The sequence below is a fragment of the Neovison vison genome, chromosome 11 (genome assembly GCF_020171115.1).
Source record: "Neovison vison isolate M4711 chromosome 11, ASM_NN_V1, whole genome shotgun sequence".
Lineage (NCBI taxonomy): Eukaryota > Metazoa > Chordata > Mammalia > Carnivora > Mustelidae > Neogale > Neogale vison.
This window is the reverse complement of record NC_058101.1, coordinates 65,533,689-65,555,786: the sequence shown is the minus strand read 5'-3', so window position 1 is coordinate 65,555,786 and position 22,098 is coordinate 65,533,689. Positions and strand designations below refer to the sequence as shown.

At 49.0% G+C, this 22,098-nt stretch overlaps 1 protein-coding gene across 5 annotated transcripts in view; it reads left to right on the top strand.

Annotated features, from left to right (window-relative positions):
• AFAP1 (actin filament associated protein 1) overlaps positions 1-22,098 on the top strand; it is a 136,715-nt gene that overhangs the window by 46,866 nt on the left and 67,751 nt on the right. For 3 of the 5 annotated variants that reach the window (XM_044267846.1, XM_044267851.1, XM_044267849.1), the window contains 3 exons: positions 7,070-7,257; positions 14,160-14,288; positions 15,644-15,741. In XM_044267846.1, coding sequence (XP_044123781.1) covers positions 14,162-14,288; positions 15,644-15,741 — 225 coding nt within the window. In that variant the 5' untranslated portion in view covers positions 7,070-7,257; positions 14,160-14,161. Of the gene's footprint in view, positions 1-2,741; positions 2,764-7,069; positions 7,258-14,159; positions 14,289-15,643; positions 15,742-22,098 lie in introns of those variants that run through there. The other 2 variants (XM_044267847.1, XM_044267850.1) reach the window with 2 other exon arrangements.

The following is a 22,098-nucleotide window of genomic DNA, read 5'->3' as shown; positions in this document are numbered from 1 at the left end:
GCTGGATCGGGCAGCCCAGAAGCACAGAGAGGTGGGGTGTGGAAGGTGTTGCATCTATAAGGATGCTGGGGCCTCACTCCTGGGGGTCCATGGCCAAACGCAGCTACACTCTGCTCGGGGCGCTTGGGAGCTCTGCAAACAGGGGACCTGGAGCCTTCTCACTCCCTCACTCAGTCATTTGTGAATTGTATGCTCTACCCAAAACAAATACAATAAATTAAAAAATTGCCCATCTTAAAATTTACCATCTTAGCCAATTGTAAGTATAGAATTCAGTGGTATTAAGCACGTTCATGCTGTTGTGCCTCCTTTCCTCCCATCTCCAGAACTTTCCTATCGTTCCAGACCAAACCTCTGTACCCATGAAACACTAACTCTCCTTGCGTCGGTCCCCCAGCCGCTGGCTGCCCCCATCTATGCTCTGCATCTATGGGTATGACGCCCCTAAAGACCTTGTCCAGGTGTCCTTGGGGCCTGGCTCGCTTCACTTAGCAAAGTGTCACCCGTGCTATCATATGGGTCAGGGTTTCATTCCTTCTTAAGGCCAAATAGTGTTCTGTGGAGTGATGGACCACACTTGGTTATCTGTTCATCCTTTGAAGGACACATGGGTGGCTTCCATCTTCTGACCATTGTGACTGCGGACCATTCTTCTTTTTTTTTTTCTTTTTTTCAAAACTTCAGATTCCAGTTAAAGAGAACCATCCTTAAGGGCAAAGGGCCTCAGAAATGAAGCGGGGATTTGGAGCTAAAGAATTCGACATAAAATGGTTGGCCAGATGCTTCATTCCTAGCACCCATCCTCCCTCCCGGCTGTTTTTATTTACTTGCACGTTCTTGGTGTGTCTAATTTGAGTGTAAATGATCGTGCTTGTTTCACTTATTATTAGTCTACCCACGCTTAGGTACCCAAGTTTCTGGACACAGAGGTGGTTTTTCTTAAACAGTTAAAATCTAATACAGTAAACAGCACACAGATTTGCATTTTCCTTTTCCATCCTTCTATGGCTGTTATTCTTTCGTCCCTCTGCCCAGTGTGCCTTTTCCTGTGCCAGCCCCGCTATGCCAGGTACTCCTAAAAGCCACGATCAGAGTCACCTTTGCAGAGATGGAGACCCGCCAATGCCGGCTGAAAGACATCAGTGAGTCTCCCTTTCGCAGACTAAAGGATCAGGAGTCCCAGTGCTTATCTGCTGCCCTAGATAATGAACCCTTGGAAGCCGGGCTTGCTTTCAGTTTTGACTAGTGTCTTGAGCACAGTTGGTGTTTCGCAACTTACTGCTGAATTAAATGAACTGGCGTAAATGGAATTAGACCTACTGCGTTTTCAATATCATGCCGAAAACTTTGCTCGCAACAGCTTGATTTTCAACCTAGCCTCTCCACCCAGTTTAGGAATGAGGCTTCAGGAAGCAGGAAGTCAGGTTACCTATGTTATTAGGATTATGAAAGATATTGCCTGATCTATCTTTTGCTTTTCTTTTCCTTTCTACGAAATAATAGAAGGATCTTTCCTTTAGGGCTTGCTTTTTCTATCCATGTGTTAATCTGATTTTTGTGAATCATGATTGTCGGAAGGAATATGATTTGCAGATTTTTACATGAATTCCTTTGAGGGCTTTTTGCTGGCTCTCTGTAAGCCGGAAAGGAAGATTCTCGGGACTTAGACTATGCATATATATACACATACTCTTGTAGAAATGCAGGCGTTCCCCTGGGATATTGATAAATCTAAGATCCACTTTTCAGTCAGTACTGGAACTACCCATGACTGTCACAGGTCCAGACACCAGAGAGTGAGAAGAAGAAACCTTATTTACTGTAACTTTTCAGGGTCAAATTGAACTAGCCTTAATGGAATGCCCCGAAAGTCCCCGGCTTTTATTTATAGCTGTCTTTGGATCTCCGGCAGTCTTGCGAGGCCCATAGCTGTTATTATCCCTGCGGTGTAGACAGGGCACGGGGAGTCAAAGGCGTTTGGTAGCTTGTGCGCAGAGCCCTCCGTCTGGTCATTCAAATCACGGTCATCTGAGTCCTGAGGAATTTCAGATGTGGTCTAGCTGAGGGAACATTTCCAGCCAGACAGGGTTTAAAGCTATGCTGCTTTCCCTGAGATGGCTCAGCCCGGCCTGGCCTGCGGCAGCCCATTTAGATCATCTGCAAGGGCCTGTGGAAGTATTTGCAAGTCCGCCTGAGAGTCCTCCCTGTAACCCTATAAGGGAAAATATGCAGACGCGGTGCTGGGGAATCCGCTCCTTTGCGTGCCGCTTGAGTTCTCTGTCCTGAGCGCTCCCCCAAATATTCTCCTTGGGGTCCCTGCTGACAGAAGGGCCCTGACCGGACGGTGGTGAACCTGTCCGGGACAGTGACCTTGTCAGAATCCTCCTTTTGCTACTTTCGATGCGCATGTTCTAAGAATATCACAGAAGACGCGCTTGCTGTGAGAGGACCGTCCGGGGTATTTTGCTCTGCAGCTTTCTCTTCCAAACAGATCTCAGGAATTTTGTCTGTTATGGAGACGTAGAAACAAATGAGTGAACAGATTCACCAAACACATTGCAACTGTCGGGTGAGTCCCGGCTCCCGCGTCGGGCACGCTGCTGGGTGCCCTCGGCACAGAGAGGAGGCAGCAGTCCCTGACTTCAGAGGCCTGCTGCCTGCTGTGGTGCACAGACAGATTTACCTGTGATTCCAGCGGGAGCTGGAGCTGTGATGGAGGCAGGCTCACCTGGTGCGGAAGGTGCTGCCTCCCAGGGCAGGCAGGTAAGAGGCTTCCAGGATAAGAGGTGTGGCAGGGGGTGCATGCGAGGGCGAGCCGGGCGCACAGGGGCAAGGCCCACCATGGAGGGCAGCCGTGCGTGCCGCGGTCTGTGGGCTCCATGATCATGATGTGTGTGCAAAAGCACACCATTTGCTGCAGTGTGAAACACAGTGTGGGAGTGGAAAGAAAGGAGTCTGGAGGAATAGGCAGAGGCTCGTTAAGATTCTGATAACAACATCAGGATAAGTCTCTGAAAAGAAGAAGGTAGGGGACAAGGCTGTTTCCTGAGAAACAGGTTGGTCTTGAGACCAGCTGTGGTTTAGCAACTGCTTCCTAACTGAACCCTCAAATCCAGCACCATGGTTCTGAGCGGGGGGAAGAGGGGGCTTTCGTGGAACCAGCTCCAGCTGTGCAGTGATCCAGCTTCTGGAGACGGGCAGCTTGAAGAGAGGTGTGCAGGCCAGGCAGCAGGTGCGCTGAGGTGTGAGCCCTGGTGTGTGCCCCGGTGTATGTCCTGATGCACCACAGGTATGCATCCTGGTGTGCCACAGGTATGAGCCACGGTGCACTGCAGGTGTGAGCCCTGGTACGCCACAGGTGTGTGCCCCCGTGTGTGTCCTGGTGCGCCAGAGGTGTGAGCCCCAGTGCGCCAGAGGTGTGAGCCCTGGTACAGCACAGGTGTGCGCCCCCATATACATCCTGGTGCACCACAGGTGTGTGCCCTGGTGTGCCACAGGTGTGAGCCCCAGTGTGCAGCAGGTGTGAGCCCCGCTTCGTGGCAGGTATGAGCCCCATGCCAGCAGGAGGTGGCCATGAGCTGTACAGCGCAGTCCTGCCTGCCCTGTGTTCTTTTGTGATGTCTGATTTGGAATCCTAGGGAGAAAATCTTCTCCCCCACCAGGGTTATAGAAGAATTCACTTTATAAATCTTTGAGGACTTGGATGGCCTCACATTTTATATTTTGACTCTCAAGTATCTTTGCAGTTTTTTCTGGTGTATGATGTAAGTATTTAAATTGATCTTTCTTCTTTCCCCAAATGATCACCAGTTGTCCTATCTCCCATTAAGAGGTCCATGTCTTCCCCATTGGGTTTAGGACACTGCCTTTCTCAGAGGCCACAAGGTGTACAGGCCTCTCTGTTGACATTCTTTTCTGTAGAATCAATCCAACTGGGAATTTATGTCCCAGTATCACACCTTTTTTTTTTTTTTTTTAGATTTTATTTATTTCTTTTAGAGAGAGAGGGAATGCACAATGTGGAGGAGGGGTAGAGAGAGAATCTCGAGTAGAGTCCCTACTGAGTGCAGAGCCTTATGCAGATTTGGATCCCAGGACCCCGAGATCATGGCCTGAGCCAAAATCAGGTCAGACGCTCCACCAGCTGAGCACCCCCGGGGCTCCTCTAACCTTTTCAATGATAGAAACTTTATATTATGTTTTAATAGAGGATAGGGTCAGTCCCTCTTCATTGTTCTCAAACGTCCTTGCATGCTCGCTGGTATATTACATTTATTCGTGAATGTGGAGAGAATTGACATCTTTCTGATGTTGTCCTTTCCATAGGCAAGGGACAATTTTTCATTTGTTTAGATTTACTTATTTGTCTTTCAGGAATGATTTAAGTTTTCTGCATGGAAGTTTTGTGCATTTCTTTTTAAATTTTTTACTTTTTTCATTGCTTTTCAATGAAATCTTTTTCACTCTGTCTTCTAGTATATATTGTTTGGTAAAAAATTAATATGGGAGAAGCAATAGTTTCTACATATTCTACTACTTTATTCAAGTTTTTAAAATTATTTTTAGTAGGTTTATCATTGATTCCCATGTATTTTCTTTTCTTTTCTTTTCTTTTTTTTTTTTTAGATTTTATTTATTTGACAGACAAAGATCACAAGTAGGCGGAGAGGCAGGCAGAGAGAAAGAGAGGAGGAAGCAGTTTTCCCACTGAGCAGAGAGCCCGATGTGGAGCTTGATCCCAGGACCCTGGGATCATGACCTGAGCCGAGGGCAGAGGCTTTAACCCACTGAGCCACCCAGGTGGCCCTGCCTTCGATTTTCTATGTATAATTTCTCATCAGCTGCAAACAGAGATCATTTTATTTTTTCTTTTCCTTCCTTGAGTTTCTCATTGCCCGCTCATTTCTAACTGCATTGGCTAACACTTCCCGTATTGTGTTAATGGCAGTGGAGCAAACAGGCATCCGTGGCTTATCTCTGACCTTACCTGGAATGCCTGACTAGGATGCTGTTCTTGTTTTTGTCTCTTGGTGTCTTAGTTTTTTGGGGCCGCTCTAACAAAATACCGTAGCCTGGGTGCCTGGTAAAGAATAGTAATTTATTTCTCCCAATTCTGGAGGCTGGATGTCTGAGATCATTGTTCCAACATGGACGGGCTCTGATGAAGGCCTTCTGGGTTGTGGGCTGCCTAGTTCTCCTCCTCACCGGTGGGAAGGGCACTAATCCTTTGCAGGAAGGTCCCACCCTCATGACCTCATCACCTCTCAAAGGCCCTGCCTCCCATTACCGTCACAATGGGCATTAGGTTTCAACATATGAGTTTGGGGGGGATACAGACATGCACCATGTAACAGTTAGTACATGTATTTTATTAAGCTAAGAAAGTACATATCAATGCCCATTTACTGACTTTTTAAAAAATCAGGAATGAGTATTGCATTTTGTTGAAGGCCTTTTCACGATCTATGGTGAGAGTCGTGATCTTCTTACAAGATTTATTAATATGATGAATTATATTACTAGATTTTTTAGTCTTTCATATCAAGTCATCCTTGTATTCCTGGAATGAACCCCTTTGGTCATGGTTAGCTATTAATGTATTATGTGGATTTCTGTTCGCTAATATTTTATTTAGGATTTGTACCTTGATATTTGTAAGTAACATCAGTCTTTGGTTTTCTTTTATTGTGCTGTCTCTATCAGGTTTAGGCATCGCTTTTGTAACCTACTTCTAAAAAAGAGAGTATTTGAAAATTTTCTGTACCTCCTCTCTGGAAAAATTTGGGTAGTAAGGTTTTGTGTTTGAGATTTGGCAGAATTCACCTGTAAAACCATTTGGGCCTGGAGCTTTTATCTGTGAGGCAAATTTTTGACAACTTTCTCTACTTTTATTGAAAATTGATCTGTGTACGCTTTTTAAAATAGTTGGTAAATTATATTCCTTTCTGTGAAATTATGTATTTCACCTAATTTCAAATGTATTTGCACAGAGTTGTACAGAATAGTGTTTCCTGACTCTTCTTAAGGGAGGGGAGCACATATTTAAGGATGTCATCATTAAGAAAATAAGAAGCGTGTGAGCACTGTTCACTTACTGTGTTCATTGATCCCGATTCATACAGCGAGGTTCTAGAAAGAGGAGCATATACTAATTGTAATGATGACAGCTACCATTTGTGAAATACTTGGTTCTGTATGTAAAGCAGCCCATTTAGTCCTCATGATGATACTGAGATGTGTAATCAGCATCTCATTTTAAGCATGGGATAATTTGGGGGACTTCCTACTCACTCACCCAAGGTCACAAAACTAGGAAGGCTCATAACTGGGATTTGGATCTGATTTGTATGACTGTGAAGGCTGAGCTCCTTCTAAGAACAGAGTAGATGAGGAGGACCAAGTAGAGACAGATTCTGGGAAGGGGGGGGTTGGGATGAATGGAATGGCCACTCCACTCTAGAAATCCACACCACTCTAGAGGACTGGCAGCACTTGGAGGGGCAGGGAGGACAATCAGCCCGGTGATCGGGGTGGGCTGGCTGGCAGCAGGAGGTAGCCCTGGGTGCGGTAGGCAGGAACCCCAGAGCCTCAAACAGTGAGAAGGGCACATGGAGGCTGGCAGGTCAGAGTGCCAGCTGGGGCTGGGGGTGTGGCTGGCAAGGGGAGAGCCAGGGACACTGGGGAGTTGAGGGAAACATGTGCTTGTTTTCAACGGAGACTAGGTGAGGGAAGTTGCATCAAGTTTCTGTGCACTAGGCTGGGACCCCGAAGGGAAGAGCTGCCCCAGAGGGATCTCGGATGAACACGTAGTGTTGAAAAGATGCCCTGCTGTCTGGAGACACTGGCTAGAACTGAGGACGCAGACAGCACTAGGTCTCTCATCACTGAAGTTTGCAGACTGAGAAGAACGTGGACCGGGCAATGTGTGGTCTGTGCCCGTGACCTGTGGAGTGATGTCAGTCTGTGAACCGGTCCTTGCCTTTTCTGACCAAGCAGCAGGAAGTTCTGGGTAGTGAACTGTGTCTTCCTGGAGCTAGTCACAGCAGGAATTTCTTCTCCTTATTTGCAGGATTTGCTCTCAAAGAGTGGTTTGGTTTCCTGAGCAACTACAGGTGGACCCTGGGTGCTCCATCCTTGACCCTGGAGGAGGCGTGTGAGGAAGACCATTCCGCACAGACCAGGACACTCCTGCCTGGCCGTCAGGGCACCCGGCTCCCAGTTCAAGCCTTTATACTAAATCCCGTGTACATTCTGCAGGTAGGTCACTTCCTTTCTTTGGGGCCCAGCTTCCTCCCATGTGAAATAAAGGCACTAGATCTGATGGGCCCTTCTGGCTTTCAGATTCTGTGATTTAGGCAGTAAGGTGGATCAGATTCCTTTAAAGTGGCTTTTGGGTCCCACAAATAATATTGCCCATTTCTTTTATGTTGTTGAAATGAAGGAACCCACTGGCGAACCTGAGAGGTTTGCTTTCAGGAATAGGGGGTTGATCACAGAGGAATCATGTTGCTGGACTAGATTACTGGTCTGCCGTGCCATCTAGCCTTTACTCACACTTTCCCTTGTCATATAGGACGGTGGAACACACTGGCTACTTACAGGAGAGCAGAGTCTCTTGATTTAGTAGAGAAATCCTTTGGCTAGGGAGAAGGGAGTGCTGCTTTTCAGATGCATAGAATATATCCTGAAATGCCTCTAGGTGATTTCCCTGCTGTAGTCTGGTCTCTTGTGTGGCTGTGGGTGCTTGGGGGAAAAAAATATTTTTTTCTGGAAGTTACTGATTTGCACCTGTGTTCTGATCCCAGTCAATGTTCAGTGACACCCATTGTGCCCAGAGGAGGATAACGGGTGTGAGGGTTAGGGGGTCGAACAAAGGAGGCGGGAGCCCGGAGTCCAGGGTAGATGTGTTCCTGATTTGCTTCCTGTCCTGTGTCAGGCTCTTCACCTTTCTTCATTATATCTCTGCCATCTGTGGTACTTCTAAGATAACGGGAGTGTAAGGATCAAGGGATAAAATACACTGAGAGTATTTTATATGGTGGATTGTAACTGGTTGTTACTGTGAACGCAAAGCCCTCTGGCCCATGTTCTGGGCACACAGATGGAAGTGGTCCACCAGACTGTGCCCTCTCTGAGCCTTCTTTTCTTCATCAGGAGGTTGAGGGATTTGGATGAATTATCTACAGTCATAAGATGCTTTTGTTTTTAATATTTGTTTTAAAAATTGCTAGTAAAATAGCTACGGAAGGCACAGTTTAAGCAACATCCTTGAAGGATGTGATGGTGTAGACAGCCTGCTCTGTGTCACGGGAGAGAGGTTATTTGGGCGTAAACACCAAGGAACGTGACATAAGAGGACTGAACGCCCTCGTCCACCATGAGCGAAATGTATGATGTGATGGGGTCGCTAGCAGAGGCACGAAAACCGAGCAGCTAGGTTCCGACTCCCATCCTGCCTCTTATTTTGAACAACATAACCTTGGGCAAGAACAGAGTGTTTCTCAGGCTCGGTTTCCCCGTTGGTGAAATGGGGAAAGTAAGTCCTGTGTCGAAGGGCTAGTGGGACAATCTGTTGTAATGTATGTGAAGCCCGTAGCCTATTGCCTGGTATGTGGTCAGCTCTGGTTGGTTGCTGTCATTCTCTATGTGACGTCTCTAGGAAGCAATGAGATGTTGCAGGGCAGGGGTGGGGCAGGGGGACAGAGCTATATCAGGATGAGGACTTGGGCCGCGCGTACTGGAGGAGGTCAGAGGCTTCCTGTGAGTCATTCCGGACTCTGGAGAGGCAGGAGGGAACCAGTATCAGGCAGTGGAAGAACTGGATATCAGGAAGATAAGTGCTGGGTCGCACGTGGAGAAGGGTACTTGGTATGTGTCTCTGAACACCTCACCTGAATTCCTGGATGCTGGATTGCCATGCCTGTCCTATGAGACCATCCCCATGCATAAGCCTGCATGTTCCACCTCCTGCTGTTCTCAGACTTACGGGAAAGGCATGTTCATATCAAGAATTTTAAACTGAAAATTGGGTGCAGAGACTTCTTTTTATTTATTTATTTGAGAGAGAGAGAGTGTGAAGAGAGAGCACGGGCAGATGGGGGCAGTGGGAGAGGGAGAAACAGTCTCTCTGTGGAGCAGGGAGCCCGATGCAGGGCTCGATCCTAGGAGCCTGGGATCATGACCTGAACCAAAGGCAGATGCTTCACGACTGAGCCACCTGGGAGCCCAGGTGCAGGAACTTCTCGTTCCTCCCTTGCCATGGTGGCCTGTCCATGAGCTATGGGACATTGTGCCCTGACCTTCAACTTGCATTTGCCAAGTGCATGGGCACCAGAAGGAATGCAGTGTTGTATGGGACACTATCTGTGCACATCAGGACAGGCAGTCCCGTGGGGGAGGTAGATGGCTCAGTACATGATTTTAATTCTCTACAGGGTGCCGTGGAGGTGCTGGTGAAATGAATCACCCTCTTTTTTTTTTTTCCCCCTTAGGATTCGTGTTCTTAATTATAACTGACCATGTTATTGCTCTTAAAAAAATGGTCGTGGCATCTCTCCAGGCCTGGGTCATTTCAGAGAGTAGTCATGGAATGATTATCATGAAAGGATCAAATCAGGGCGTTTGGAATCTGATCTGTGTTCAGGTTCTCACTGCTGCCATCTCGCTGTGTGGCTGTGAGCAAATTATTAGCTGTGGGGACACCTGGGTGGCTCAGTCATTAAGCATCTGCCTTGGACTCAAGTCATGATCCCAGGGTCCTGGGATCGAGCCTCACATTGGGCTCCCTGCCCAGTGGGAAGCCTACTTCTCCCTCTCCCACTCCCCCTGCTTGTGTTCCTTCTCTCACTATGTCTCTCTGTCAAATAAATAAGTAAAAGATCTTAAAAACAAATTTTAAAAAATTATTAGCTGCAGAGGCTTAGCCACTTATTTGCCTAGTAGCCTTTGTCGACCCCTCTGAACCCCTGTTTGCTGAGCTGTGAACAGGGGCTGATAATACCATCCAACCCCTCTCCGGGTCTCTGGGAGCAGAGCGAACTCACACCTGTCCAGGGATGAGCACAGTGTGGGCACTTGAGGCCGCTGGGGGAGCATTTGCTGGAAGACAAGTGATCAGACCGTTGCTCGCTTCTCGTGCCCCCGCAGATGGGGACAAGGGGGTCCCTGCAGAACTCCCAGGAGGAGGAGAAGGCATCGTGGGTAGTAGGCCATCAGAACCTTATCACGTCTTTGCTTGCGAGCTGTGCGTCCAGAAGCACGGGCTTTCCATGCATGTTGGACCGGGGGACTGGTTATCCTGAGATGAGTCAAGCATGAAATGTGCTCTTAATGGGCAGATCCACTGTTTGGAGAAAAAAAAGCGAAACAAAAACCGACCCACATATCACTTGATATCCAGTTATCGATATGGCTGCTGCAAGACGGGTGAACTTCTGTAATTAAGGAAGACCACCACGGGGAGGAACAAATGGGGGGTGATTAATGAGAGCAGGCAGGGAGAAAGGGGATGCTGTGGGCTTGTAGGGCTCAAAGGGACTCTTAAGGGTATAATGTGGTTTGCGGAGTCTGTGATGATTCTGAAATGGAGTAACTTTTCTGATGATTACACTCTCAAATTTGGGAGGTCCTGCACCCGGCAGTGGGGAGAGCTGTCTGTGCATTGTGGTCTTGGTCTGAGATTTCAGCAAAAAGAATACCATACAGGGCAGCCTAGTAAAAATCAGCATCATGATCATTCATTAGAATGATGCAGGTATGCCATGTAGTTCAAGTGCACAGGTGACCAAGGAGAGCCCAGGAAGGTCTTGGGAAGCCCATCAGTGTGTGTCTTTGTCCTCTCTCCTCACCTAGTTTCTGGCATCTGAGCGGGTCTGCCCATGCTCCCCTGGGTACTGATTACTGGGTCCTTTCCTCCACTGGTACAAGTTCCTCGCTCTGGCACGTACATGCTGAAACATGGCTCCCATGTCTATGTGTTTTCAGCTCAGGAAATCCCAGCTGCCCGTGAGTTCCTGGTCCCAGGCACACTCTCTGGAAGGAGCATCAGACAGGCCAGCTTGGCACAGGGTGGCCCAGAGAGTTGTAACCTGGGAGCGGGGTGGGGGGGTGGCTGCTGGCCCCATAGGGTGGCTCTGGCTGCCCAGAGGCCACCTGCGGCCGAAGGTGCTGGTCTCTGAGCCTCAGAGCACAGCTGGACAGGTGTCCCTCAGCCATGGTTTTGGCAGACTCCCAGCGAGGAGGGGTCTTCGTGAGTCCTCTGTGGGAACTCTGTCAGGGAGCCCAGGACAGGCTCAGTCCGAGGTCCTCTTCAGGCATTCTGATGCTGCAAACCAACTCCTAAGTGAAATCTTTCAGGATAAATGTAATCATGCTGTATACAAGAGAGGCTTTTCTGGAAAAGAAAATGTGTGAATGAAGACGGGCTGCTGTGAGTTTCACATAGGCTCATAAGCATTTTCCACATTTTTGCTAATGGCCACCCTTTGGTTTTTGGATGAGGTTGATATTTTTTATTGTGGTACAATATACGTTTTGTAACATTTGCCATTTTCACCCTTTTTTGAATGCACAGTTCAGTGTCATTCAGCACGCTCATGCTGGTGGGCAGCCGTCCGTCCCATTGTTGCTTCATCTTCCCTAGCAGTCAGTTATCTCCCCAAACTGAAACCAACCCTGGATCATGGACTCCCCATTCTCCCTCCGGCCCCCAGCACACACCACACCGCTTTCCGTCTCACTGATCTTGATGACTCTAAGTACCTCGTAGAAGTGGAATCAGACAGTGTTTGCCCTTTTGTGACCGGCTGACTTCCCTCAGCACGATGTCCTTAAGGTTCCTCGTGTTCTAGCAGTTGTCAGAACGCCCTTCCTGTTTAAGGCGGAGCAGTATCCAGATGATCCATATCCAGATTATCGCGTGTGGCAACCACATCCCTTTACCTAGCCATCCCCCAGCGGGCATGTGGGTGGTTTCCACCTTACAACTATTCTGAATAAGGCTAGCAGCACTTCTTTCTTAAAGGACAGATGAGCTTGCTTTCCCCTTAGAATCATCGAGAAGGTGTCTTACTAATGAAAAAGACCTTTAAGACTTAATTAATCCAATCTCTTCGTTTCATAGAGGGAACATTCAGTGAGGACAAGGGAACACTTTGGACTCATGTCCGTTTCTCTATCCTAGACCTACCTAAAACCGTGAGAGCATTGGTGTGACAACAGCAAGGCCTTTAACCCTGAAGAGTGTTGTGGGCTTGGAAAGAACCGCATGGACCGAACTTTTTGCTTAGGACTTTTTGGTCCCAAAATACATATTGAACATTCCAAAGAATTCTTATTTACATGGGTGTTATCTGTTTCTATTTATCATATTCGAATTAAAAAGTGGCAGGTTTTTAAGGTATTTATTAACTCATTAAAAATACATTTACAAGAAGTAACTGCGTCTGCCAAAACAAGCTGATTTGGGGGAGAGTGGCCTGCTTCAGATTTCGGCCAGCATCTCCTGTGCCTGTTCTGATAAAGATGGCTGAGTTCTCGTATGTATTTCTGCGTTCACCTTGTTGTAGAGCATTGTTTTAGAGGAAGCACAAAAAGAAAATCTGGTTCACACAGCTACGTACTCAGAGAATTCTTCAGTGCCCCTTCAGAAAGCTGTCAATATTCTTCTTTGAATCTACACCAAAAACTGGCAAGGGGTAGTTTCTTAAAGGTTACTTGCAACATAGGACCTGAAGCTGACTCATAGAACACTTCATTCTCTGTTACAATCAAATATTTCCGCTTCTTTTGTACGTTGGATCCGTGTCTGTGTGATTTCGTGACCTCACCGATCGCAGAGTGGTTCAGAGCTTCTAAACGCTGACACACCACATTATATCCAATCAGAAGAGCCTGTTGGCCAGTGTCTGTCCCCATCTGATCAGGAAAGTCTCTGCTGAGAAGCGGTCATGCTCACGGGGGTGGGTACAAGTGTTTGAAATTCTCACTTCCACTTGGAAGCTCGAATTTTATCATTGGCAACCAAGGTTGTCATTGTTTACCTTGACGTGGTCAGGTCACTTTGTTCCCTTTTGGGAAGATGCCGGTCATATGCGCAAACTGTGTCCTTGTTGTTTGTGTATCATTTCTTCTTCAGTGCTGCACAAGAAAAGCAGCATAGGGTGACTTGTGCCTTAAACAGCGCACACGTGCTTTTCTTCCGATGGCCGGTGTCCTCCAGTGGGCAGGAGACAGGCTGTTTGCATACTTGATCCTTTCATCACACAGGATCCCAAAAAAGTACATCATCCAGGGCTGAGACAGAATAAAAGCATCAATTTGTACCACTCCATCAAAGCCACTCTTGAGGTGACAGTGACATTTTCATTTTTCCAGCAAGTGTGTGGTGAGGGATACAGTGACCGCTAGTTTCTTCTGCTGTCCCTGCCTTGATGTGTGGCAGGAGGCCCTCAGCATAAGCCCCTTTGCCTTTGCACCATTGACACCAGTAAAGGAGAATAATACTTCAGGGTTAGAAAAATAGTCGGGCCTCCTGCGCGCCCTAAAGGGGCTTTGGGGGCCCCTGGAAGGTTCACACCATGATTTGTAAATTGCTGACACCAGCCATGTCATCGGGTCCTGAGTCAGCTGTGATCCTAGAAGGAAAAGACATGGTCAGGAGTCCAACCCCAAGTCTTCCTCGGCATGCGGCGACTTTGTCGTCACTGCACAAACATGCTCACAGCCTTCCTGGGGATGGAGCCAGCCCTGCAAAGGCAGAGCTGGGGGTTGAGTTTCCGAAACCACGTCCTGGTGGTTATGTGAAAACTATTTGGTGTTTTAAACTCCCATCTCCTCCTCAACATTGAAATTTAATATCGTGCAATTGACACTGTGATGATGTCAGGATTTTGGGTCATGACTCCATGTGTTGGCAGCATGGCTTGGAGCTTCTCCTAGATGACTGGAGCTTCTCCTAGAAAAATCACTGTCTCAGAGCCAAAGCAAAGGAGCAGCGCGTTAGTCCAGAAGATCACGCATGAATCTTCGTTGTCCTGGCTTCAACACACCTCTTCAAGCCGGAATACTGTATCCTGTGAAGTTAGAATGAAATGCATTTCTATTATGGTGTTTGCCCCCAACTGGGTCTAACAGCTCCCATCCCTCTCCTTCATTTGCAGCAATGGAAGAGTTAATCGTGGAACTCCGTCTCTTTCTTGAGCTCCTGGACCACGAATACCTAACATCAACCGTCAGGGAGAAGAAGGCAGTGATCACAGACATCCTGCTGAGGATACAATCGTCCAAAGGTGCGTCTGCTCTTTTGTCTTCCAGTCTCCTTCTGTCTCTAAACCACCCTTAATCCATCGTCTTTCTCAGACACATTTGTTTGCTCGTTATTGTTTATTCGTCACACTGTCCCTGGGCGTGTCCCTGTGTGCCAGGTGCTGGCGGTCTCTAGCCGCAGGAAGGCAAAGCCTTTTGGGAGCTGATGGACTTAGTGGGTGACGGTGTTCCAGTAACTTCATCTCTGTCTGCTCCTCTCCCCACCCCACCGCCCCGGAGCTTCTGCCTTGGAGGGACATCCTGCAGGGGGCGTGGTAGAGGAGAGGACAGAAAATGGCTCCAAATAGTGCCTGACCCATGGTAAACCCGCAGTCACCACGACGGTTCCTTTCTCCCATTGCTCCTTTTAGTAGAGGGGGCACCCCTTCCCTTTGCTCGGCTATCGCCCACAGTTGTTCCAAATGTGCCATGGCGCTCAGGCCTCTGGCCTCAGGGGTTGTGTTGGTTCTCCCTGGTGCCTTGTCCTCTTCCTCTGCTCACTGGGTTCCCACCCTCTGTCTCTCCGCACATGCCTTCCGATGCTTTCCACCTCACTCATTCTCCCCTGAGTTCATTAGCCTTGAGCCTGTCTGCTGCATGTTTTTCGTGGTAGAATTCCCATTTGTCCTTTTTTTCCTTCTCTCCTTTTTTACCGTGCCCACTTCTGTGCCCGAAGTCCCCACTGTTTTTCTGGCAGTCAGGCTCTGTGCCTTCGTAGCCTGTTCCCTGGCTGCACCTCTTGCGTGAGCCGGGACAGGTGACTGTTTTTGTGAGGTGGTCCTTGTGGGTCTTCCTGGGGTTGGGGGGTGGCTGGCCTGGAAGGAGTCCCACACCCAGATTAAACTTTTCCTGCCTTTGCTGCCACAGTGCTCAGCCCATCACGCTTCCTAAATCACTTGGGTATAACTTTGTCTTCCCAACTTGAACATAGCTGTGCCGAGAGCTCAAGCTTAAGCCAGCGGGACATGCACGGCACCCATGTGTCCCAGTATCTGACGTCAGGAGGGCGCCTGAAACAAACATAAGGCTCCCTGGGGCCACGCCCATGCCTGGATCCACGGATAAGCTCACCTTTGCGAGACTGCGAGGTGTTGGAGGAACCCAGGCTTCAGTGCTGGCTCCACCGTTTCCACCTGCAAATGCTTTGATTAGTTCTGTAACCTCTTTTCTTCTTCCCAGCCACAGATCCCCCACCTAGAGAAGAATAACAGGATTGTTGTAGAGGGGAGACAGATGTTTGCCCAGCGATCACAATGGGGCCGAGGGAGGAGCAGCAGCCAGGGACACTGTCTGCACCTTCCTCCTCCTCACCTTCTCTGGTTTTGGTCGATGCTTCCAGGTTTCGACGTGAAGGACCATGCTCAGAGACAAGAGACCCCCAACAGCCTGCCAGCGCCTCCCCAGATGCCTTTGCCGGAGATCCCCCAGCCGTGGCTGGTGAGTACGCAGTCCTGTCCGTCACAGCCCCTGGGCCCCTGAGCCACTCAGGGCTCTGGGCAGGTGGTAACAGCCCAGATCTGGAGGAAAGGAGGCCTTGCCTTGCCAGAGACTCTCCTTTGGGTGGGTTTCTAGGGCTGTTGGTAACAGCCAAGCAGGAGGCTGGTGTCCCCTTGGAAATGGCTGGAGCTACGGATTCACAGAAATCTGTTCTCAAGTCAAAGCTTTTCTTTTTAGATCGTAGGCACGACAGTGATATAGAACGTGGAGACTTGACCCTTTCTCTGGGCTTACTCTGGATTTGAATACTGTAGTCAGCACCTTTAATCTTCATTGTTCTGTTTCTTCTGGGATAAAACAGATGTGTGCATTCCAGGAATGCGTATTTTATGTGAGTTCTTCGCCGCCTTTGCGGTTTTGGGATGTTCATGTGTGCTGTTTAGCTTCTCCTGCCTTTGGCTGTTGGCTCATTTGCTTCCTCAGGAAAATTTGACTTTCATTCAGAATCAGAACAAACTCAGTAACTTGGCAATTCTCTTTGTAACGTTTGCTTTCTGCATAAGGCATTTTTTTTAAAAGATTTTATTTATTTGAGAGAGAGCACCACATGAGAGAGGAAGAGAGAGAGAGAGCTAGCAAGCGCAGGGTCAGGGGGCAGAGGGAGTGGGAAAAGCAAGCTCCCCGCTGAGCAGGGAGCCCAATGTGGGGCTCCATCCCAGGACCCCGGTTCATGACCTGAGCTGAAGGCAGATGCTTCACCAACTGAGCCCCCCAGGCATCCCCTGTATGAGTCATTTCTTCATCTCACCACCGAGACAAGGACTGCAGGAGAGCCAGCCTGGGTTCCATTTACCCCTGGCTCTCCCTGCACCCCAGCACAGTGGCTGATGTCCAGAGATGCCCGTTAATTACCATTTTAGAGGGGGACAGAAGGCATTAGTGCTCACAGGTCCCTACCACGTTTTACACACCGCACTCATTACTTTTTCCCTTGTAATTTCACTGAATCCTCACGGCTTGAACTCAGAGAGCCTGTCCATGTGAAGAGTACACACACCCAGTTTCCAGACAAGGAAATTTATGATCTATGAATATACGTGATTTGTTCAAGATCAGATGCTAGGCAGGAAAAGGCAGAAATTGTCATGGTTCTTTGGGTTCAAATGCAGCCTTTTCTCCATAATATTACTTGGGTGGTATGGCCGCAAAGCCAAGGCAGGCCCAGCCTTCAGATCAGGAAAGGTTGTGTCAGGAACTGGCAGCCTGCCCCTGAGCTGGGGTCCAGGGAGGCGGCGGGACACCGAGCGTAGCCGTCGTCAGTACCAGCTCTGCCATGTCCTTTTATGACAGGGCCCGGTGTCCACAGTGTCTCTGGCTGCAGACGCCAAAGTTCCCAAGAGACTGTCCCAGTGGTGCCTGTGCGACAGGATAACTGGGAAGACCTAGAAAGCTTAGAGCAGGAGCCTTGCGTCTCTGTGCCCTGTGTGAGAACGGGCTGCTGTGGAGCAGAGCAGGGCCTCGCCTCTCCAGCTTTGACGGTCCCCAAGTCCCCAGGGATCTGCTGAAAAGGGAACTTTCCGCACTACTAGGGCTGCATGGGGCCATACGTGCTGCATTTTCAACAAGATCACCATAGAAAACTGGGCAGAAGCCCTGAAAGGCATAAAAGCCATCTCTGTTTCCTTCTTGCTGGGAGAGCCACCAACTTCCTTCCCCTGTGCAGAGCCGGGGCCGGGCCATGGACCTCCAGTCCGCGTGGAGATGCGCTAGGAGTGCCGCGGGCACACTGGGCTCGCAAGGCTAGGGATGAGGAACAGGAGACCTTCGCTGTTTAGCTGTTTTATACATTTAATCTTTCTGCAACTGAGAGTATACTGAATGCAGAATTTTTGTGTGCTGTTTTTATCTTTTTAACATTATTTGTTATATATTTTTTCCTTTTTGTAAGGTTCTTTTTCATTATTTTCCTTTTTTTTAACTCATCCTGTTTGTTATGGGAATTGACTTGATTGACTTTCAGTTTTTCCATATGTTATTTGTTGTTTTATTATTAGTATTTTAAACTTTTTAATCTTTTTAAGATTTTGTCTATTTGAGGGAGAGAGAGTTCACGAGCAAGAAGGAGGGGCGGAGGGAGAAGGAGAAGCAGACCCTACTGAGCAGGGAACCCAGTGTAGGACTTGATCCCAGAAGCCCGGGATCATGACCTGAGCCAAAGGCAGGCACTTAACCAACTGAGTCATCCAGGTGCCCCTCTTTTCTATTTTTTTTTTCATTTTTTTTTTAATATAATTTCTATATTCCACATGGGGCTTGATACTCACAACACCGAGATGAAGAGTCACACGCTCTACCCAGTGAGCCAGCCGGGTGCCCCTTGGCTGAAGCTCTCTAAAGAGGGTCATCTCAGGAATTTATCACCTCTCCTTTGGCACTCATTACTTCACTGGTTTATTTATGTAATAGCTAATTAAGTTAACAGAAGTAACTCTAGTAGTGAGTATAGGCATTTACAGAACGAGGCTGAGCCTTGGTAAATGAGCAGTTCAGCTTGGGGGACTCTGTGCAGGGCACTCTGGAGGGGAGCCTTTCGTGGATTGTGAATGTTTAACACTTTGTGGACATCCGTCAGGGTGCTCTGCAGAGGAAACAAAGAACATCTGTCCCTTTTGCAAGTCAGGGAAGCAGAGACTGGTGACGATGCTTCTACTGTGTTTGTCCGAGAGTTTTCGCTGAATTCGTTATTCAGCAAATAAGGCGGACGTTGGGCAGATTCACTTTGCTGCTGGCAGATTGGCTGTGGCCGCTCGGTCATCTGTCTGCAGTTGGACTTTTCAGGTGAATTTGTGTGTGCTGGGCTGGAGATGGCATGGCCAGGCATGGAGGGCCCACGAAGGAAGACACGGGCTGCCTGGAGTGGGGCATGCGGCTCTGGGGGCTGGGAGCTGGAATTCAGGCAGGGTCTGCCCACGAGGCTGCAGGGGCCAGTCACGAGGGCCCCGCGGGATGTCCCAGCAACACCGCTGATAATGGCAGAAGGATGGAAGATGAACAGCACTCCCAGCAGGCCTCCTCCATTTGAACCCCTCCTCCCTGTTGCCTCATCTGTGGCACACGACAGAACGCAGGCTGCCCTTTCTCACTCGGATTGGCATTGCAGACTCTAGAAGATGAGTTATCTTTCAGTTTTTTATCCCTTTTGGTGCCCAGCTGGGCTTCATGCAACCACCCCTAACCATCTCCTTCCATTCCTCCTCCCTGAGGGATCGCTGAGATCTGTTCCTCTTGGTAGCTGAGGCTCGACACCCACAGATCTAACAGTGGGACCTCATTTTCATGGTTTTTGTTTTGTTTTGTTTTGTTTTTTTTACCAGAGTTACTCATTTTCTTTTACTGTTATCTTGAATGAATTTTTTTTTTTTTTAAGATTTTATCCATTCACTTGACAGAGATTACAAGTAGGCAGAGAGGCAGGCAGAGAGAAAGGAAGGGAAGCAGGCTCCCTGCTGAGCAGAGAGCCCGATGCGGGGCTCGATCCCAGGACCCTGAGATCATGACCTGAGTGGAACGCAGAGGCTTTAACCCACTGAGCCACCCATGTTCTTTTTCTTTTTTTTTTTTCCCTCATGTTCTTTTAATTAAACTAAATGTTCACCTGTTGGAGATGGTGTTTCTATGCTTCCTTGGATTTCTCGAGTTGTGCGGTGGAAAATGGCTGACCTCTTGTCAGGGGCGGGGAGCACATCCAAACGTCTGTCTTGTAACACTGACGATGCCTCCATGTGCGGAGAGCATGTTGGACCGTTTCTTCTCTGTCCGGGCCTGGGAGTGAACGCGGTGACAGCCGAGGGTGTTCCCCTGAGACCCGGTGGCCCTTCAGCGAGGCCAACAGACTTTACTCAAGTGTCCACGGGAACGTGCTGCAGGGGATGCTGTGTGTGTGTTCACAACTTCTCCCGAATCCTGGGAACAGCGGACAGGATAAGCGACACGTTGGACCGTCTGGTTGAGCTCCCTCACTTTCCGACGGGAGACTGGACTAGGCCCAGATATGCATATGTTTCATCAGAGCCTGTCTGGGAACGGTTCATTTTGTTTCCCACTGAGAGTGCGCAGCCATCCCACTGCTATTCGCTGTGTAGAGCGTGGGTGTGGAGCCTGTGTGAGCGGTGCCCGCCTCTCTGGGAAATGGATCCCATCTGTGTGGGTGTTCCTGCTGGCCAGTGCCCACACTCAGGCAGCCGTTCCCCAGGGGCCCAGATGCCCGCGGCACCTGTCAAGCCTCCTCCTCCCCCCTCTTCTCAGAACGGCACAGAACCGTGATCAGGAGTCTCTCAGATCTTTGTGGTTGAGAGAAGGGAGCAATGGGACCCCTTCTGGGACTCCACATCGGTATGCTACCCCATTGAGGCATGTAGAAATACTTTCATTCGATCATTTAGTGACCGGGCGTTACACGGTATTCAGATGGCGTGTGGGAGAGCAACTAAGCTCTTTGATAGTATAGGGCCAGAGTTTATTACATAAATGTGATCGTTTCTTATGTCAGTAGATAATAATGAAGGGTTTTTTAAAAATTGTTTTAAGATATTCATGGTATAAACTTTACCATTTTAACCACTGCCGGGTGTACCGTTGGGTGGCAGCAAGAGCTTTCAGGGTGTTGTGCAGACATCCCCACCCGCCGTCTCCAGACCTTTTCCATCTTCCCCCATTGGAACTCCGTCCCCATGAGCACTACCCCCCATCCCACCACCCACATCCACTCTGCTTCCTGCCTCTACCCTGGAACTGTGAACATGCAGTCTGCCTCCTCCCACCCTCGTGCACTGCCTGACCAAGACCACCTTTTTTTTTTTTTTTAAGATTTTATTTATTTATTTGACAGACAGAGATCACAAGTAGGCAGAGAGGCAGGCAGAGAGAAAGAGAAGGAAGCAGGCTCCCTGCCGAGCAGAGAGCCCAATGTGGGGCTCGATCCCAGGACCCTGGGATCATGACCTGAGCCGAAGGCAGAGGCTTTAACCCACTGAGCCACTCAGGCGCCCCCTGACCGAGACCTTCTAAAGCAAAGTTGAGACAAAGTCTAAGATTTAAGACAAGAAAACCGTTTGTGTCCTGGTGAAATCAGATGCGATCCTCTGAGTGAACATGAATCATTTGTTCTTTTTTTTTTTTTCCCTCTTATCTTTCTGAGGAGTTCAGTCTCATGGGTAATTCCTGCGGCATCTTTTAAAGATTTAATCTGTGGCTGCACTCCAGATACGTCTCCTGTGGATACTCCCATTGGGCTGTTGGCCTTCCTGGCAGCTGCCTTCCTGCTGGTGGAGGCGGGAGATGACCCAGCCCCACAGGGCTCCACTCCGTGTGCATGAACGAAGCCAGAGGGAGCTTGACAATGCGGTTCACTGCCTTCTCTTGATGCACGTGCCCTGTGGAATGCAAGTTGAGTAGTGAGTGGAATGGAGCAAGGCATAATTTGGATAAAAACTTTTATTTTGCCAGGAAAAGTGCTCAGGATTCATGCTATTTAGGATTGAACCTCTTTTGCAGTGGAGACTGTAAAATTCTGTTGCCCCACTCATAAGGCTCACCCAGTGGCATGGACACCTCCCTAACAAGGCTCGACCATGGAGGAGGTTCGAACCCACAAATGGGGGCCCACCGAGCTTCTGAAGTCTCTGTGTCAGTGATGGAACGGATCTGGACCCTGAGCTCTGCTTCTCTGGGTTCCAATTATGTTATTCTTAATGGAGTTCTGTCCATGTAGGCACAACAGTCCAGTACCCACCGTCTACACAGAATTCAGGTCCAAAAGTGATTCGATCCTGGGCTGATACTTTCCTCTGCTAGAATCAGGGCTCTTCGTTTATTGGTGATTCTGGTGCAGAGGCTGAGTGATGGATGGGGGAGGAGGGGAGGGTAGAGGAACAGATGGCCGTGGCGACAGAGAGGGAGCCATGAAGAGCACGGGGCACGAGGAATGCTTGCTTTCCTGAAGAGCAGGAGGGAATAATGGTGGAGGACACGCGAGCATGCGGGTTGGACCCAGTGGGCTCAGGGGGCTGGCTGGCTCCCTCCTGGAGCGGGTAGAGCAGGGGCAGCGCAGTCCCATCATGATACAGAAATGCAGTGCGTGCCATTCCCCAGGCTCCAGCTCTGCGCCCAGGCCACTCGGGCAGACTTCCGGCTTCTCCACTGGTCAGCCCATCACACGTACGCACGTGGGAACCTGTCGGGGCCGCTCACCTCCTGGGCTTCTGTTCCCTCCTTTGTAAGATCTATCAAAATGTCAACATCTCAGTGTTAATTTCTGAACAGGAGAAAAATCTCTCTAAAGCATCCCAGGGCAGCGTC